General features: G+C 43.3%; 1 protein-coding gene across 6 annotated transcripts in view; it reads right to left on the bottom strand.

Annotated features, from left to right (window-relative positions):
• Positions 1 to 18,298, bottom strand: part of WDPCP (WD repeat containing planar cell polarity effector) — a 161,315-nt gene that overhangs the window by 2,921 nt on the left and 140,096 nt on the right. For 4 of the 6 annotated variants that reach the window (XM_026844249.1, XM_026844248.1, XM_026844251.1 and 1 more), the window contains 4 exons: positions 13,890 to 14,025; positions 5,876 to 5,976; positions 4,325 to 4,353; positions 3,583 to 4,044 (listed from right to left, as the gene is read on the bottom strand). In XM_026844249.1, coding sequence (XP_026700050.1) covers positions 3,949 to 4,044; positions 4,325 to 4,353; positions 5,876 to 5,976; positions 13,890 to 14,025 — 362 coding nt within the window. In that variant the 3' untranslated portion in view covers positions 3,583 to 3,948. The other 2 variants (XM_026844250.1, XM_026844252.1) reach the window with 2 other exon arrangements.

Raw genomic sequence — 18,298 nt, 5'->3', positions numbered from 1 at the left:
TATATATACTTTAAAAAAAAATATTTGCAAACCTCTCTGGTCAAACTACAGTAGCCTTGGTGTGGGAAGTCTGTGGCGTGGGATCGAGCTTGTAGAGATGTTTAATGTTAATCAAAGGCTGAAGAGCAAGGACTGGAGCCCTCTTCTAACATCTGCATCTTTTCTGATGTAGCACCCTGGCAATAAAAGAAGCTGTAATAACTTGATGAAAGTTGATTTTCATAGTGCAGGAAGAGGGCTGTCTGTCCAGGAACAAGGGAAGCCATCACTGCAGTGCTGCTGCCTATTGTAATGAGCAGCTCATCATCCAGAAAAGGAAAAACATGAATATCCTGACAGGAGAGCATCCACTTGTGCCCTGGAGAGTTCAGACTGTGGGGCTTTGCACGGTAATGATGTGGTCCCGCTCTGGCAGGTGAAGGGACGAGCGGTACGGGAAGGCACACCCTATAATTGAAAAGCCACTAAGCCATCTCGGACCTGCAGGGATAGCAGGATGGAGGCATTGGTTTGCTCGGTCTTCCCAGGTCTGAGCCAGAAGAGAAGATCTCTTTAGTCTCCTGGAGCGGGAAATACAGAGAGACCTCTTCCTCGCACTGCCATATTGCTCCCAGGAGGTTGGGCTTCTCCTGGGGATTAGTCTCAAGGGCACAATGAAGGTGGAAAGGACGAGAGTGGGAGAGGGAGGAATAAAGGAAGGAGCCATGGGGAGTTATTTAAACACCTTTTTTTTTCAGGCAGAGGCTTCCTGGTTCCAGGTTGTAGGAATGGCTATGTGGAAGGACAAACCTGTTGTTAGGATCCACAGGTACTGCTCCCTTTCACTGGAAATGTCTTGTTTCCCTTAGCATCATATAAAACCTTTCCTTTCTGGCTGATAGGTATTTAGCTGAGTGATAATATAGTAAAACAACCATTTGGTAGCCGTAAGGCACCATTGGCTTCAGTGTCTCAAACTGCTATAAACAAGATCAGTCTCCAGTCCAGAAATAACAGAGCAGTTGAGATTTACATTTTTCTAAGGGTCTTGTTTGTACCAAGGTTGGTGACCGGGGTGTTTGGAGATTTAGTTTTGCTTATCTAAGGCTGGGTGCTGCTAAATGGGGACTCTGAACCAGCCTACATAGTTTGCCCAAGATTATCAAATCCCAGCATAACGCAGACCAGGAAGGACCTCTGGAGATCACCCTGGTCAAAGCAGCAAGAGTAGGCTGAGTCTTGAGCAGCATAGCCCTGGATGCTGCCCCCATCCCATCTCCAGCCTTTCCTGGAAGACAGGCCTGAACATAAACACCAAATCCTGACCCCAACAAATATTGTGGATGGGATGCTCACTTTTCATTTACTTCACCACTGCTACTTGAAGAGCTGTACCCAACCAAGATGCTCACAGTGCAAGAAAAGCTGCAGCTTATCCTTGCTCCTTTGGCAACGACTTCTGCTGTCCCCACCTTCATCCCCGGTGATGGGATCCTCTGGTCCAAAACCAGCTTGGCAAAGCCACGTGGTCTGCGTTTGTCCTATGCATAATCTGAGACTGCCACGACAGCCTTGCCCATCTTCCCACACACACCGAGGGGCTATGGCAGGGACACACGTGGCCCTGGGCAGTGCAAAGCCACCAGTACTGCTGGGGAGGGACGCAGGCACCCCCTGTGGTAGCATAGCCTTGCCTCTGAGCCACCTCTTGTGTGCTCTAGGGCTAATGCTTTCCTCTAGAAAACAAACCTTGTTCAACTGCTTGAGTGTTGTTTGGCTGTGTGACAGCCAGCTGCTCTGGCGGGTGATTGGGAACAGTTTGTTGCATGATCCTTACAGTTTCAGGGAGGAGAAGCTTCCTCATAGCTGAAAGTGGCAACAAGTGAGGAAGACACGCAGTATGATGCACGTACAAAAAATAGGGCCCATGTTGGCTACGTCCCCACTGAGGCCTCCATGGCTGTTTCCACTGGAGATCGGTAACTTCTGGCTCCAGCCTTTTGCCAGAAAACTGGTGATGGGGGGCAAAACAAATCCTCTGGCTTGCAACTGCAGAGCTCTTCCTGCAGAATTGACTGTGCAAGAAGGGCTGGGCTTTGGGTGTGCTCCCCTTGCGTGGCACCGAGCCCGGTATTGTGAGGGTTCCCTCTGAAGCAACATGCGGGAAGCGGTGGTGGAGGCACGCCAGACCACGGCAGCAGGAGGGTGAAAGTGGGACCTCAGGGACAGGATGGCCATGGGATGCTGGCACCGATGCAGCAGGCTGGTGGTGGTGCCCAGGTGTAGAGCTGGGTTTGGGTTGGATTTGGGATGGGTTGAACTAAAGCCAGAGGTTGGTCCAAGTAGAAGAAGCTGCTTTGATTTGCTGGGTGCTGGTTCCTGCATTGGTAGCCAAATGCAGACTTCTGAATTCCCAGATGTCATTAAAAGTCAGGACAGAACAGCGTCGGAAATGTACTCCCAGAAGTGCAAAGTCAGCGTTGCGTGGATGGCTTTTCTCCTCTGAAAACCCTGGTGTGCGCAACAGGTTCCCCCTTACCCAAGCAAGTCATTTCCCTCTGCAGACCAAGCACTGATCAGAGCTGCTGCCTCCCTTCCCTCAGTCCTGTGAGAAAAGTGCAGCTCAGCCAGGCTGGAGGTGCCCCATTTTCCTGCACACAAGCAGCTCGGCAATGTGTGGTGAAATTGGGGCACCTCCACCAGTGTCACAGAGGTCACACTTTGACCCACCTGCTTCTAGCAGTGGTGCCTGCTCAGCTACAGTAACTTTCTGGAACTGCTCTCTTGTGTAAGTCCTTAATGATGTGACAGCAAAGCTTTCTGCTTTGTATCATTCTCATTATACAGTCTGCACGTTTGCACTCATGGATTTTACTGTGGTAGTCCAGAGCTTTCAGATGAACTCCTCAGTTTATTAATTCAGCTGCTTACGTAAGGGCAAGGAGCATCTTCCATGCAGCTCAGAGAAGCAGCAGTTAACTGCTGGATAGCCCAGCTCCAAACTCAGAAATCTCACCAATGTCTCCAGACTGTCACTGCTGCTGTATTTTACTTGACTTCATACCCTTGAGGCCACCAAACCATTAAAAGAGCCACCAGAGACATCCTTTGACTACAGGTACTTGCCACCCGTGCGACTCTGGCACGGCGAACTCTGTCACCTGCTTTCCAGCATTTCTCTGTCCTCCACCCAGTGAAAATGTGCAGGGGCCCGCGCGAGGCAGCAGAGGTGGGGCTGGCCTGTGTTGTTCTCCAGTGCTTTGGGACTGGTAGAACAGCTCTTAGAGCACGATTTTACTTGGCACAGGCTGGTTTTGTAATGAAAGAAATAAATAAGTGCCATCCTGCTCCACTGGGAGGTTGAAGCATTTCCTTTTTTTTTTTTTTTTTAAATGATCTGTTTGTACTGAGGCCAAACATTGAATACTTCAGCCTCAAAAGTTTCAGCAAGAACTGCAATTGGGAGGAGGCTAAAATACAGTCACTCTTGTGCCTTCATCCATGCTGCTGTGAGACAGCTATTTTATTTTATTTTATTTTATTTTATTTTATTTTATTTTATTTTATTTTATTTTATTTTATTTTATTTTATTATTTTCCTTTAAAGTAGAATTGAAGGAGTGCATTGGTGCTGCATGCTGCTGACTCACCAGCTTTGGAGACAGGATTGCCCTGTGTATGCGTTCTATATGCACCCTCACCAACACCCAAAAAACCTGGGGCACCAAACAAGGCCAGGAGGGAATGTCCCCATGGGAGACGGGGGTAGCTGAAGGATCTGGGGGACAGGGTAGGGTCTCCCTGCCCACGTGGATGTCTTCTCCTCCCCTCCTGCCCCAGTGAGCTTCTCGCGGGCTGGAAGCATGCGAGTGCCCGAGCCAGCGCAGGAGAGGGAGGAGGACGTAAGACTGGCGGCTGATGGTGGGGGAAGGGATGGTCCACCTTATTTGGCAGCACCTTGCAGTTAAATCAGCTTAAAGCGATCATGAAACCATAGGGTAGTATTTCACTCCTCTTTACTGTGGTCTCGCTCTTGAAAGCGCCAATACGAGCACCGGCTAGTTCCTGTAAGATGAACACGGATGGAGGACAATAAGTTCTTTCTTAGGTCCTATCCAACAGGAATCGGATAATAATAATTTTCGACTTTTATGCACTGTGCTCAATTCAAAGCCGCAGATGAAGCCCCACTCTAGCAGCGTGGTATAGGAGCATTTCTACCAATTTCAGTGAGAGCCCTGCAGGCAGACAGCTTGCAGGGACAGGCTCAGGGAGTTTCAGGAAGCTGCAAAATAGAGTAAATAATAATAAGCAGAAATAAAAAAATAAATCAGAAATGTGTTACCTGCTCTGAAGGAACTGCTCTCAAATTTCCTTAAAAGAAAAAAACCCATATTATTTACATTCCATTTAACTCACTGAAAAACCCAAACAAGAGTACGGTATTAGGTAACTCACTTTTTTGATAGGACACAGCTATTTTATATCCTGTTATTCAATAGCTGAATTAAAATATTTAAGGTCTCGCTTATACAAGTTTATACATGTAGGATACATATATTCCATCAAACGCTACACCAACTATGATTTTTACAGACAGGACAGTGTGGAGGCACGAGGCCAGCGATGGATCGTGGTTCCCACATTGTCCCAACTCGGCGGGGAGCTGTTGCAGGAATGGGATGCACACGCTAGGACAGAGCCATGGCCGTAGCACACCTCTACCTGTGGTGGGGTAGCTGTAGAGCGGTGGAGCTCAGTACGGGCTGCCTGCCTGAATGCTTGTCCTGTGTCTCAAGAGGGTTTTGCAGCCCGTGTGCTGTCAGGTTGCTGCTGGAGGTGCTTGAGGATGAGGCTTGTGTTACAGCTTGAGCTGAATTAACAGCTGCCAACATCAAAAAGACATCCTGCTGCAGGCAATGGGCTTCTGCCCCTCACTTGGTGCTGTCTGTGGTGTCCTCTGATCCCCAGGCAAGGCAGTTTGGATCAGGGAATGGACAAAAGCCCATAGGAAAGAAAATTAATATTTGGGGGGGGTTGGGTTAATATGCTGGTGGCTCCTGGTGTGATCCTGTGAACATGGGTGGAAGAAGGCAGTGAGGGGGAAGCAGGACCTTCCCACTTCAATGGTGGCAAGCTGCTAGTTCAGCTTTACTGTAAGATGGAAGCGCACCCTTAGCTGGCATGTTTGACACTATCGATTTCAGTTGTGTCTATAGGAACCTGAGTTACGCATTCACTTTCTGTGTCAGTGTGCCTAGAGACTGGCTCGATTTCTACATACCTGTCAGTATAGCGATGGGACACCCGGACAAGGCAAAAGATAAAAATCCTTGTCTCACCCCTTGTGCAAATACTCTTACATATCCCTGCTTGGATGACTTTACAGGATGACTCTTTAATCATGACTTTCTCATGCTGCACTACTCCTCTATTATACTGTTGCACTACTTTTACTCAGCTATGATGGAGACACCAAACACTGCTGAAGCAAGACAGACACGTTCGTTTAGTCCAGAACTCCCTGCAGAAGTAGTGTAAAACACTGCTTCATAAGCCATGAAACTGGTGAGGTTCTGCTGCTGGCCACTGCACACCAAATAACAGAGCAACAGCAACCAAAACTAACAGACACGTCGCTTGTCTTTGTTAAATTGTGAGTAGAGCTGCTCAGTAAGGAAATTCACATGATCAGTTGATTTATTCTATGTTGTGAGAGCTGGTAGCCAAGTTCTCACACCTCCCCCTGCTAGGTATATACAAACCAAGCTCATACTGCGAAGCCACTGCCTTATTTTTCTTCCTAGAAACAAGTTATTTTTCAAGATATCAACCACTATTGTTTCTAGCTTTGTCCCCTTGTACATATTTGAAAGAAAGAGACTCGTTTGCTTACCTTCTTGGCTGCTGGAAAAGGGTTTCCCCACCAGGGATGTGGTGTGGCTGTCCGCTCCAGGCTTACACTCAGTGTCCTCTGCCTGTCTGTGGCTGCTGGGTCTTTGAAAACAAAACAGAAGTGATAGGAGGGGAGGGAGCAAGGACTGAAGAGTCGGGGAGACACTGCATAGCACAGTAAAGCTGTTTCATTTGTTTTCTATCTTTTCAAGTACACAGCAGCCTGTGTAATTCCCTGGCTACAAGCTGTAGCTCGTTTTTATCAGATGTCAGTACATTTGTTGACTGAGCATCACTAGGAGCACTCATTTGGTTGTGCAGTCACTCCGGCACCATCCTGTCATTCTAAACAAGGTGTAAAACTGGTGTTTTTTTTAACGATTAAAGTTTTGTTAAGCAGGACAGACTGGGGATATGCAGCACACGTAGCAGGTGCCTGGCTCTGCCACAGTCCTGCATGGGGGCAGTCAGGCAGATGCTGGGAGAGGAGGATATCGGACCCAAAAGGCAGTATTGATTTTCTGTGATTTTTGCAGTTAAACTCTGTCCCCACACCACTTCCATCATTGAAATCCAAGTTGTAAAAGGAGCTGCAGGGAGGAAAACACCTGCTATGTGCTATGGAAAATGCAGATGGATGTGCAGATGGATTTTTTTTACTTTTTTTTTTTGGTTTTGCTCGTCTCAGTTTCTTCACTCATCATTAATCTCTGCTTACGTAGGCGTATGGAAAGGCAATCCATTCCAAAAGCAGTGGAACTGGAAATCTGGAGGTCATCTTGTGCTATCTTGGCTTGCTGACTCGCCGCTCGTCCTGCCATCCGCAAACTGCCAAGTGCCTGGCGAAGTTCAAGGGAGCATTGCCTTCGGCAAGAACGAGACGAACAGAGAAAATAAACTAAACCTCTCACATCAGGCCAGATGGGATCCCTTCTAGAAAGAATTCTCCTCATTTGGGTGGTTTTTCCTCCTCTGTGGACATAGTCATGTTTAGCTCAAGTAGTGTTTTACTCGAGGGTGGCTTTCAGACACGACAGCAGCGTAGTTGTGAAAATGTGACCATTTCTGTGTGTCACTCAATTTGGTAACTGCCACAGGGAGAGATCTCACCAGGCTTTGCTAATACAAATAATACATTCCAGGTATAAAAAAGGTGCCCTTTATTACTGACAAGAACATAAATAAAGAAAAAGCTCAGATTTTCCCTGCACCTTTGTTTTCACACTACCAGTTGGGCGATAGCTATGCAAGCAGCTAGGCATCTGTAAAGCAACTACAAGCAACTCTCCTCATCAGCTTCCCTGCAACATTTTTAAGCTGCAGTAATGCAACTCTCCCACCACGCTAAGGTTTATTGGTTCAGCAAAAGAAACTAAGAAACTTCACTGGAGACCAGATTATGCTGGTTGCAAAAACGGAGGGATTCTTCTGCTCTTCAAGCCCATTATCTCCTCTGTAGTATCTTGATCAGCTTTCTTACACACAGCCTTGGATTCTGCCGAGACCTGCAAATTGCTCTTTTGGCTGCCAAATTGCCATAACCATTCTATTTTTGTGTTTTAAAAGAGCTTAAAACCCTCCATCCTCTTTGGACATGTCTTTAAAATTGACCAGTACTGGGGGGATTTCATGTATATCCGAAGGCTTAAAAGAAGATGTTACCTCTACTGAGCTTCTAGTTTTACAGTCAACAAACATGAAAAGCCCAGCGGGGATAAAAGGAACTTAACCAGTTCTGTCTAATGCATATAAATCTACCTAAGAGCTCAAGGCACTGGAAGTACTCAATGCACTACATTTATCTGAGTCTAAGATACAGAAATGGGTCTTCAGCCCACATGCCACATGTCCCATTTTAATGCCAAGTTAATATGAATTAAGAGACTGAGATGAATAAACAAGGTCAGTCTGGGCTGGGCCAAGTTGAATCAATGTAAAATAATTGTCAGTATTTTCTGTCAGCAATGCTAGTTTATCTTGGCTCAGGATTCTCAGTGCTATAGATTATAAAATGTTTTCAGTGGAACAGTTGGCAGACATTTTATTGATTTTTCTTTGTTTTGTGAATGCTGGAAAAATTTCCATTAAGTATACATGCTGCTCATGTGACGAAGCCAAATTGCTTTTTCAAACTTTTCTTTCTTCAAGTGTGCTAACGCGTTAATACGTTAGCAATCTAATTTAATCAAGAGGACCTTTGTCTGGAATCAAGAGGCCATAGAGCACACCTCGGTGCATCTCAAGTACTTACAGGCTAATAAGAGTTAATTTTGTATTCTCAAGGTGCTGTATGCACACTGACTAATTAATTTGCCCAACACCTCTTTGAAGTTGGTAACATATTAGCTCTGTCTTACAGATGTGGAAGTTGAGAGTGCAGGTTTGCACAGAGCCACACATATTTGCCCACTGCTGTGTTCTCGACGCATGTGAAGCTCCTGTTGCCTTCTCCGGGGCTGAGCACTGGCAAAGAATGAGAAGGGAGGCTGCAGCAACTGGGCAGGATTAGCACTGCTGAGCTGTTGGATCCCACTTCCGTGATGAGTTTCCTACACCACATTGCCACATCCCCACAGCATGCCTCTTAATAGTTACTTTGGAACTGAAAATTGCTAGTACAGATAGAGCAGCTTGTAGGATTATGCCTGGACCCGTGGCAGACTGTATTTCTCAGCCTATACTCCTGCTATTTTAAGACCAGGTTTGCTTTCTGGTTAAAGAGGATCTTTGAAAAAGATAATTGATGGTGAAGGAACAAACAGAAGTGCCATAATGGTGATGAATTTTTTTTTTGTTGTTTAATTGCATAAAACAACGGAGTAAGAGTAAGAAATCCACTTGATGGGTTTTTACATGACACACAAAAGGGGATGCAGTGGGATAACTCTCATTCTCTCTCTCTTTATGCTGATTTTAATAACGAACATATACAGATATGAAAGACTGTCATGCAGTTTTCTCGTAACATTTCCTGAGGTTTGATCAATGATGCTACAGATTCAGATGCTTCTGAGCTTAAATAAAAACCTTGTAGAGAAGTATGTGTGTTTTTAAGTACACAAGCAACAAGAAAGTTTTATGATAGAAATCACTGTGATGATTTTTTTTTTTTTTTGCCTTCTATCTTCATCACTTGTATTAAAATAAGAGATATTTAAAAAGGAGTAGTTCTGGTTTGGGGGATGGGGACAAGGTAGATGGATAATAAGCTAAAAACCTCCAACCCAGCTTCACACACATCCTGACACTACCAACAAATGCAAGGTATTTAAACCCACAATGCATTATGGTAAGGAAACAGAATGACACACTGATGAGGAAGAAACCCACACTGCGGTTACCAATGCCAGTGACAGAGACGTGAGTGCAGCCATAGCTCTGTGCTGACTCTTACGTGCTGAACTCTGGCACGGTCACAGGCACTCACTCGTTGACTTATCCAAAAATAAGCTGCCCCACAGGGAGTCGATTGGTTCCTTTAACACATTGCCCAGAGCATCAGTATGCTACCTTGGTCCTCTGAACAACAGCATCCATACCCTCTATAAATATTTTCCTCATTTACAGGCAGCTGATCAAAATGTTTCCATAAATGGATAACAAGAATAATGAGAGGAAAAGAACTGCTAGGCTGTAACATATCTGACACTTGGAAGGAGAGAATGGCAATGGTCAGTGGTAAATGTAAGCCAGAGATGAGAGCTTTGCCTTGTAAAATTATTCACTGGACCGTACATTGTGGGTGGTATTTAACTGTCTTGTTCATATTAGAATGAAAGAAATGCAGCAAATAATATGCCTCCATCTGGAGTGCTGTCCTGAAATCTTTATTGCCCATAACTTACTCCGTGTGTCTGTGCGTGTGTTCACAGTTCAGAAAGTTGACTACAGTTCTCTGCTGACAGCAACACTATTGCTACTTTCAAGAAATGTCACGGAGCTAAGCTAATTTTCTCTGTCTGTAAAACACACTTCAGTCTCAAACTAAGTTCTGTGCTTTCTGACTGTCAAGGCAGGAAGAGAAGCCAGACTTTGTCTAGAATAAGTTCTCAAAGAAATAAACGCCTGAGACGTGAGTGATTATGAGTGATTATTTTGGTTCCAGCCTTTTCTGTCCCTGTGTCCGTCCCAGGCTACAGCTTTCCTTGTTAGGCAAAGGAGGTGATGATGTGAAGAGTTAATTGATTTGTTAATCATGCAGCCTGAAAACTAGGCTTCTGCTACACATATGCAGATGTCAGGCTCCCCGAAGGGCATCAGTAACAAGGTTGATTAAGTACGTTAAATAGAAATGTCTTCTGCTAGTCTTCACAGGGCCCTTGCCCAAGGCTTCTGCCTAGTGTAATTCATGAGATCTGTCTCAGCTGTCCCAAAACAAAGGTTCTGTCAAAGCTGAAATACAAGAAAGAAAGAAGTCCAAGTCTGTGCTAGAGATGAGCTTCCAGAAACTTGGGTAAGATACAGATTTGGGACAGTATCTGGGTCTGACAGGGGTGGTAGTGTTAGAAGTGCAGTAATGTAGGTCAATTGATTTCATGTGTTTGGTTGCAACCAGCTGGTACAAAGATGTCAGGCCAAGGCAGACAACAAAAGACTCTGGGAGAGAAAAAAGAACAGCTGTTGAGTACTCTCATTGAACATCTGCAAAGTCCCATCGTGGTGTCTTACAGAGATTAGGGGAGCCACTGCTACCCAGAAGGCAGCAGAACCTAGTAGTACCTGTATTCATGCAGGCCATACTGTCTGTGTGTGACTGATGTTCAGCTTGTACAGATGAGGTTGTGGGGTTTTTACTGCAAGATTAATGACACTAAACACTGACACTCAACTTGCAAAGAACAAGATTGATTCTAGTTTGGAAGGGAGCTCTGGAGGTGATCTGACCCAATGCTCTTCTCAAAGTGGATTCAGTTAGATCGAACTTTAAGGTTGCTTTAGCTCAGGTCTGTGACCCAAAAGGAACTTGTTCCAGATAACAACAGAAATGAACTGTCAGCACTGGCAAGCATCCAGAAGGTCAAAAAGACCATTAAACTCACATTAAACTTGGAGCAATGTTCAGAGTCAAGATCTGAGCTAACTCTTGTCACATCACCAGAAAGGATATTTGCTGTAGGAAGTCATGGTATGCCAACATGCAGGGGATGAAGCAAACAAAAGCTAAAGACTAACCTAGCTTCTCAGACTATAAATCAAGTCCTCAGAGACAGCATCTCAAAGTTTTAAATGATGCTGAGGAGGTAAATCAACAAGCTGCCTACAGTAATATATATATAAAGTGTGGCTGAAGTGACTTGGCCAAGACAGGAGGCTGTATTGTGCATGGGGTTAGGGAACAGAACAGTAGTAAATCTATTACAAAAATGGAATTTTCTTGAGGGGAAAGGCTTCAGAAGTAAATAGGAAATTATTCAGGATGTACATTTATCTCACTGGTGAGCAGAATACATAAACACCGAAGACTAGCATTAAACAGCATGAGAAATGAAGAAAGTCAATAATGAAACAAAAAAATTACCAAGCTAATGAATGACGAAGGGCCTTTACAGGAGAGAGAATGTGTCCTGATTATTGATTTTGAAACTGCAGGTAGTGGTTGGAGGCTGGAAAGAAGTGGACAGTGGAAATGTCAGATATAATTTTGTGATGTGGGAAATCGGTTGCTCAGCTGCAAGAACTATACGGCTGCAATTTCTTGAACTTCACTGCATTTTAGTAAGGCATTGTTGTTGTCGTCAGTTTTTGAGTGGATTCACTGAGGCAGCAGAAGGCAAATACGATTTAATTCTGGGTTCACATGTTGGATCAAGTTAAAGAAATTTCCTCAAGTTCTGCGTAACCATTTACACGTTATAAACTATGTCCTCTGCTGATGTCTCAGATTAGGCAGCCAAATCTCTAGTGATGCTGGAGTATCTCGGCCAGAGAGATGAAACACTGCAATGACTGCAGAGCTGAGAGCGTGCCTATTTATGTAGGCTCCTAACACTCAAAACCTTCTTTTCTTTGTACAAATTTCTTCACATGAAGAAGTTTGATGCAGACTTTGCAGCAGATGTACTACAGAAAACAAACTCTGTGAAACTGGAGGCAAAACACAAGCTACATTTACCTGCTTGTAACCATCTGTGGGCTTTTTTAAGCACAGAGAAGAAATTGTTGGAGTCACCTGTGCCTCAGCAGGTGACCTTCCTAGCCAGTTGGCACTTTCACAGGGAGTGCCTTTAAAACCCAAATTCGCGTTGGCAGGCTTCAAATGGCTGTGGTCAGCCAGGGGAAGCTATGCAAGAGGTGACCAAAAACTTCAGTGTCTCCTGGAGATCAGCTACAAGTTCTGGGTGTCAGCAGATGGAGGAGCTGGTTGTGTGGGTGGGGAGCTTGCTTTATATTCACCAGCCTGGCAAGAGGCAAACAAAAGCCTTGGGAAATCCCAGCAGTTTACGCAGCTCCAGTGATTGCAAAGAGCCACTTGTGAGGCTCAGCAACTTTTGGTGACCCACCTGGGCAGGTGCAGGTGAATGTGGTCAAGCCAAGGAGTCTGGGAGTAGGAGTAAAGTTGAACTCTGTAATCTCTCTCCCAGGACGCCTGATGAAGGCAGATGCGGGACTGCCAGAGACATGTGAGTCACAACAACCTCCAAAAGGGAGAAGGTGAGCTGAAGGGAGGGTAGCATGTTTACACCTTGGCATCAGAGGTATGTTGGGATTAGGCTCTGCTCTAGTGCTCTGTTAAAGGAACTCCTTTTATTGGAGTGCTTGTAGTCAATACAGTCTCCAGCATGATCTTTCCGTCTCTATTTGCCTGTAACAATTCAGTGCTGCATCCATCCCAGAAGTTAAGACAGAATAATTATGCACTAGGTTTTTAAAAGCAGGCCCCATCGCCAAACCCTTTAGATATTTCTGAAAGCTTTAGACCTCTCTATATCCTTAAAGTTGTAGGCTATGCATAAAACAAATATTTCACTAGTGGTGTGCAGCTGGTATAATGGATATTACATCTAATACTGCAAAAGCTCAATCCCTTCATGTGAGGAAAGATAGAAAAGTAGGTAATATAGAGATTTCCAGAAGGAGAAAGAAATGTGTTTCCTGCCCACATGAGGAGTGTTCAGCACAGTTACCTACAAATGGTTAGGATGATTTGTCAATGTGGTAGTTGTACTCATATTGTACTCACACCAGATTTACTAATAATGTTCCTACATGTAGTAGGCATAGAAAATTAAAACAAGTGCATCTATATACTCACTGATAACAAACAATTGTTGCTTTTCTATCAATAATGATGAAGAAAAAGATGAGAAATAAATGCTTTCTTAATCTTTGCAGTAGAGCTGTTTCATTCTGATTTCCTCCCTGTTGCAAGGTGGTGTACTGGTTCGCTAGCAACAGACGTGTTCAAAAAAAACCCAGAATCATCAGGCCTGTTGTTTCTCTCATAATAGGTAAATTCTAGTTTTCAATCAACTTTGGAAGAAGGGTATTTTGAAAGATCGTCTCAGGGATTTTGATCACAGGCTAGTGATGAATTTACAAAAATCTGTGAAGATCATGTTAGGTTTTCAAAAGTTCTGTTTCTTGCCTGTAGCTGTTAATTAGCTGAATTTCCATTGCTGTATTTCTCTCTTCTGTACATCCATCAAGGAACGCCAAATTTGTCCAAATGGTTTAATTTGAAAATGGTTCTGCTAGTGCACGTTAAATGCTTGCAAACTGTCTGTGTTTCTGGAGACTGCTTTGCGTCCATTCCATGTCCTTCTGGCTTCCAAGTTTTTCTTAGTTCCTGCTTAGTGTCTTTATGTTTTATTGTGTTTACAGTCATGATACAGATGACAGCTGAGGTTGTCAGGAGAATTCAGAATATAAAACATACATTTCAGAAGTATTTTAGTTAATTGTTCTCCCCTCCCTTCCATTTTCTATTATGGAAATACAGGATATTCCTTGACCTTATGAAACATCTTTGATATCGACACGCAAGTCGCCTGTGTGCCTTTTCCTGTGCCACTCACCTGTGGGAGCAGCTCTGTGCTGGTGGTCTGATGGCTGGACCAGGAGCAGGCAGGTCATGCTCTCCTCCATGCTCTGAAGATCGGTCAACGAAAGCTTCAGGAGATGGGTCATCTTCATCTGACTTCCCCAGAAGTTCTGTTAAGATGAATCAAGATATGATATTTAATTTAAAAGCATCAATCAAGTTCCTGCTTGTCTTAGATGTCAATAAGGACAAGGTGTCCTCTCTTGTAATGCATCAAATCGAATGGAAAACCATACACTTATACGGCTTTCACTCATGACTCTTCCCCTTGAAAAGGAGGCCAAGTAGCTAACGACCAGCAACAACAACACATCCAAGAGTTTTTGGAAGAGAGGGAGTGAGTGTGTGTTGGCTTTAGATAGCAAGGAGGAAATGCATTCTCTAAATTGTCAACTACAGAAGGTCTAGCTGGCTACCAAAGGCCTGTGAGTATTTCACTGTTGCCATATGATCAAAGTCTTATCAATAGGACTGTTCCCCCACAAGGATATGTGTAACTCCTTCCTTGAAAAATGAAGAATTTCCTTAGCTTTGTTTCAAAATATTTTCATCCATAATCAAGACCTGAAGTCTTCAAGCAGGTGAAGGAGGGGACCCCAATTCCCAAGTTCCAGTCTGAGCCCTTTGGGGAAGGAAATTGAAAATACCTGAACCCCTTAAAAATATAGGGGAGGAATTGCATATTCTAGGCGTGAGACTTAAAAAACAAAACAAAACAAAAAAACAACCCACCAAAAACCAAAAAACCCCAACCAAACAAACAAAAAAAAAAAACAGGCTAGCAGTTTGGATTAAAGAAAAAAATCCTTTTACAGATAAAGACTTTAAAAGATTTTTCTCAAAATTGTAAGACCCTTTTGCGTGTTTTTCTTTTTTAATCCTGTTTTTCTCCCCTTGTTCTCTGCCTTCCCAGATCCTCTATAAGCTAATCTGCACGATACCCGTGGCAACACCATGGGCAATGCGAAGAATATAATGCTCTTGTGAGTGCTGCCATACTGCTAGTTTACATTTTGGACAGAGACCCAGAATGCTCACCAGCTTAGGAGGGAAAAATCTACTTGTAAGTATTTCTGAATCTCTGAGTCCTAAAAAGCCAATGCCATAAGATTGCTGTGGACTATTTCTATTCTTCATCCTACCTAAATATTGTTAGCATCTGTGGTGCAAGAGAAGGTCAAGTGTGGCAACCAATCTGGCTTTCTCAGGTAACTGATATTCTCCACCCCTGCTGCTGTTTCCCACACAAGGAGCAGTGTGGGGAATAACTGAAGACAACCAATGCGGTCAGGGGCAGCACACCTCCAAGCATGTATACCACATTACAATAAGTAAAGGAGCTAAACTGGCCTTGGTGTAATTTCTCCTCTACTTTGAATAAAAAAATCCAAAGAGTGAAAAAAAGGAGGGAAGAAAAAAGGTGTATCAGCAATATTCTATGTCTAGGAAATCAACTCAAGGGCAAGTGCAATAAGTTTCTCTGGAGATCTCTTCTTGGAACCTGTTGCAGAGTGAGCAGCCAAGAGAAGGAGGGGAGCAATACAAAGGACTTTAAAAGGTGCAGGAGAAACTGCTTTTGATATGCATGAAGAACTCTGGGAAAGGGCTTTAAATTCCTCTTGATGTGTGTGTAGGAAAAATCCACTGCAGCTCTCATGGGAGAAACTTTGACAGTCTCTGCTTGGGAACACAGCTCCCATTGCTGTGCTTCCACCTGTGAATTGAGTCTGTGGTCCTGAGGAGCCTCCCTCTTCACTTGGCCTTGGCTTTTAAGGAGGTAAACGTTACATATTCTAGTTTTCTAAACATCAAAGCTAAGTTGTATACAGTGTGAGACAAGCTGGTGTAACTTATCTTTTTTTTCTCTTTTCTTTTTTCACCTACTCAATAATGCCTAAGGCCTACATAACTTACCCCCTTAAAGTTAGAAACTTTCACAAATACACTATGCCCATAGTTTCTACTTAGACATCACTCCTGAGGTTGACCTAGCTCCAAGGAGCAGTGGCATTTCAGAATTAAAAACACTGAGAGAGGAGTCTGTATTGAGAAATGGAACAAAATAGGATAGGGTCAGCTTTGTCTTGATGTCTTTCCACCATACTATTAATCTGCATTACTTCGTACCTGCTGAGACAGCCATCTCATGTCAGCCGCTCCAGCGTAACTCACGCACGTGCTCTGGGTGGGACCTAGCAGTTTTGTAACATGGAGCAGGCTACATTTTGGATGTATACAGTCCTCGTGTGGCATATCTAATATAGGAACGCTATGAGCAATTATAACCATGGCCACTGACTGATCTTTTCTTCTGTGGATGCAGCACAGCTACACCTTGTTAAATAATGCTACTGGATGCACAGGAATCTTATGGGAAACAAAGCAGTCTGTCATGTGCGAGCACACTTGTAGTCAAAATTGCGGGATGAGGGGGGTTCTTACGGGAGTGCAAATAGATTTCTTTGCACTTTCCTATCTAAATTGAATATCTGAAACTGACCTCAAATTACAAGGATGGAACCGGTCCTAGTCTGAGTATACAGCTGCAGTGTGGCAGTAGAACATTAGATAGGCTCAGAGGCCAGGAGCGGTTCCAAGCCACAAACCCACTAGATATGAGCTCTAGAGTAAAGAAATAAACATTTTTGTTGTGGGACATTGGACTGTGTTCCCTGTGAGAAGTGCTACAGCAGGAGAAAAAACATGTGCAAGGAATGCTGTTTAAACAACACAGCCCTTCCCAGACCAGAGGCAACACATCCCACATTTAATTATAAAGGGAAGGATTTTGTCAACAATGCCATATTGCTGGGAGAGGGTGGTGGTCTTCACATTTAGATGAGGGCTCTGGCTAGGCTTTGTTGCTTAATCAAGACTTGACTTTGTGCTAGCATTGGAGGTGTCACAAATTGCACCTAAGATTTCATATTCAGGTAATCTGGAATCTTCCTTTGGCTTATTGCACAATAAACGCTGTTCTTAATTCTTAGTATTTGGTTATCATGTTAGGATCTGGGGATTTGAATCTGAATTTGAATTGTAAAAACTTGAGAGTTGGTATCCCGGCTAGCATTGTTGTTTCATCAACAAGTCACTTATCGGATGCAATAATATGAATTATATCGTGCTAAAAATCTTTATCTACAAAATCCCATTGTCAGGATCAATATTAGGATAATGTACACACACAACCCCACAATGCACATTCCACATTTCCAATATGTGCTCATAGCTGCTATTTCTACAACTAGGGCCTGTCTGAAACAGCCAAATACTTTCCTTTACAAGTCCGCTAAAAGTTTTCTTACACTTTAATCAGCAGGATGCTCTCTGAACACCGTATGCAGGTGATGAGATCTCATGCTTTTCCAGCTCATGTATGTGTCATTATTTAACTGTATCTGTTCTCTTTTAGATCTGTGTCTGCAAATCAGAAGCTATTTCCATACTGCAGTATCCCTCACTGGACTTTCAGGGATAAAAATGCCTTTTAAAACATGCAATCCCATGGTAAAATGAAAATCTTCTTTTAATATTGTTTGCAAAATTGACAGCTCTACTTAACAGAAGCCATTAAATTATTTACAAAGTAGCAGCTGCTCTTGTAAAAATACAGCCTTTTTTGGGTATGAAAAATAAACTAGTTGATAAGTGAGAGATAAGCCATTTGACTTCTTCTTTGTGTGTCCAGCATGGTATGCAGAGCCAATTCTGTACAATCTGATGTTTACAGAGCAATCGTAATGTACGACCTCCTTAGGCAACAGGGACACAAGAAGCCTTTAAAACGCTGAAGCAAGCATTTAATCAGAACTCTTCATGCTGATCTTTGAAAAATTCACTAAGTTCAAAAAATGTAACTCCTTCTAAAGATAAAATACCACTTTTTTGCTTCAGGAGTTGTAAATATAACCCAATGAACTCCCAATGAACCACACAGACTTCAGACATACTGCTCTTTTTTTTTTTTAAAAAAAAGAGAAGTAATAGAGTTTTTCTGAAAGAAACAAATCAAGGGTCTGAAGAAATGCAAATGGTTAAGCAAAACAAGTGTTGTAAAACAGTAAAACAGTTTAGTAATAACCCAAACAATCACACTTTTTTTAGGCATTTAAACAATTTTTTAAACCCGAATAATAACTTCCCCATGAATAAGTTTATATCTCCTTTTATTATGCATTAACTTTTTTAAAAAAAAATTATTTAGACCTGTTGAAATCAAGCTCTCATGCTTTTTTGAGTTGTTGGGTTTGTTTGTTTGTTTTTTTTAAAAACAAATAACTGCTGCAGGAGTCTGAGACTGAGCGTGACCTCATGCATTATCAAGTTGCTCCACCTTAACCCTATCCCAGGTTTTCTCAAACTACATGAAGGTATTTCTAA

The sequence above is a fragment of the Athene cunicularia genome, assembly GCF_003259725.1.
Source record: "Athene cunicularia isolate RWA chromosome 3 unlocalized genomic scaffold, athCun1 chr3_part1, whole genome shotgun sequence".
Lineage (NCBI taxonomy): Eukaryota > Metazoa > Chordata > Aves > Strigiformes > Strigidae > Athene > Athene cunicularia.
The sequence above is the reverse complement of the archived record's forward strand: the minus strand, read 5'-3'. Positions and strand labels throughout refer to the sequence as shown.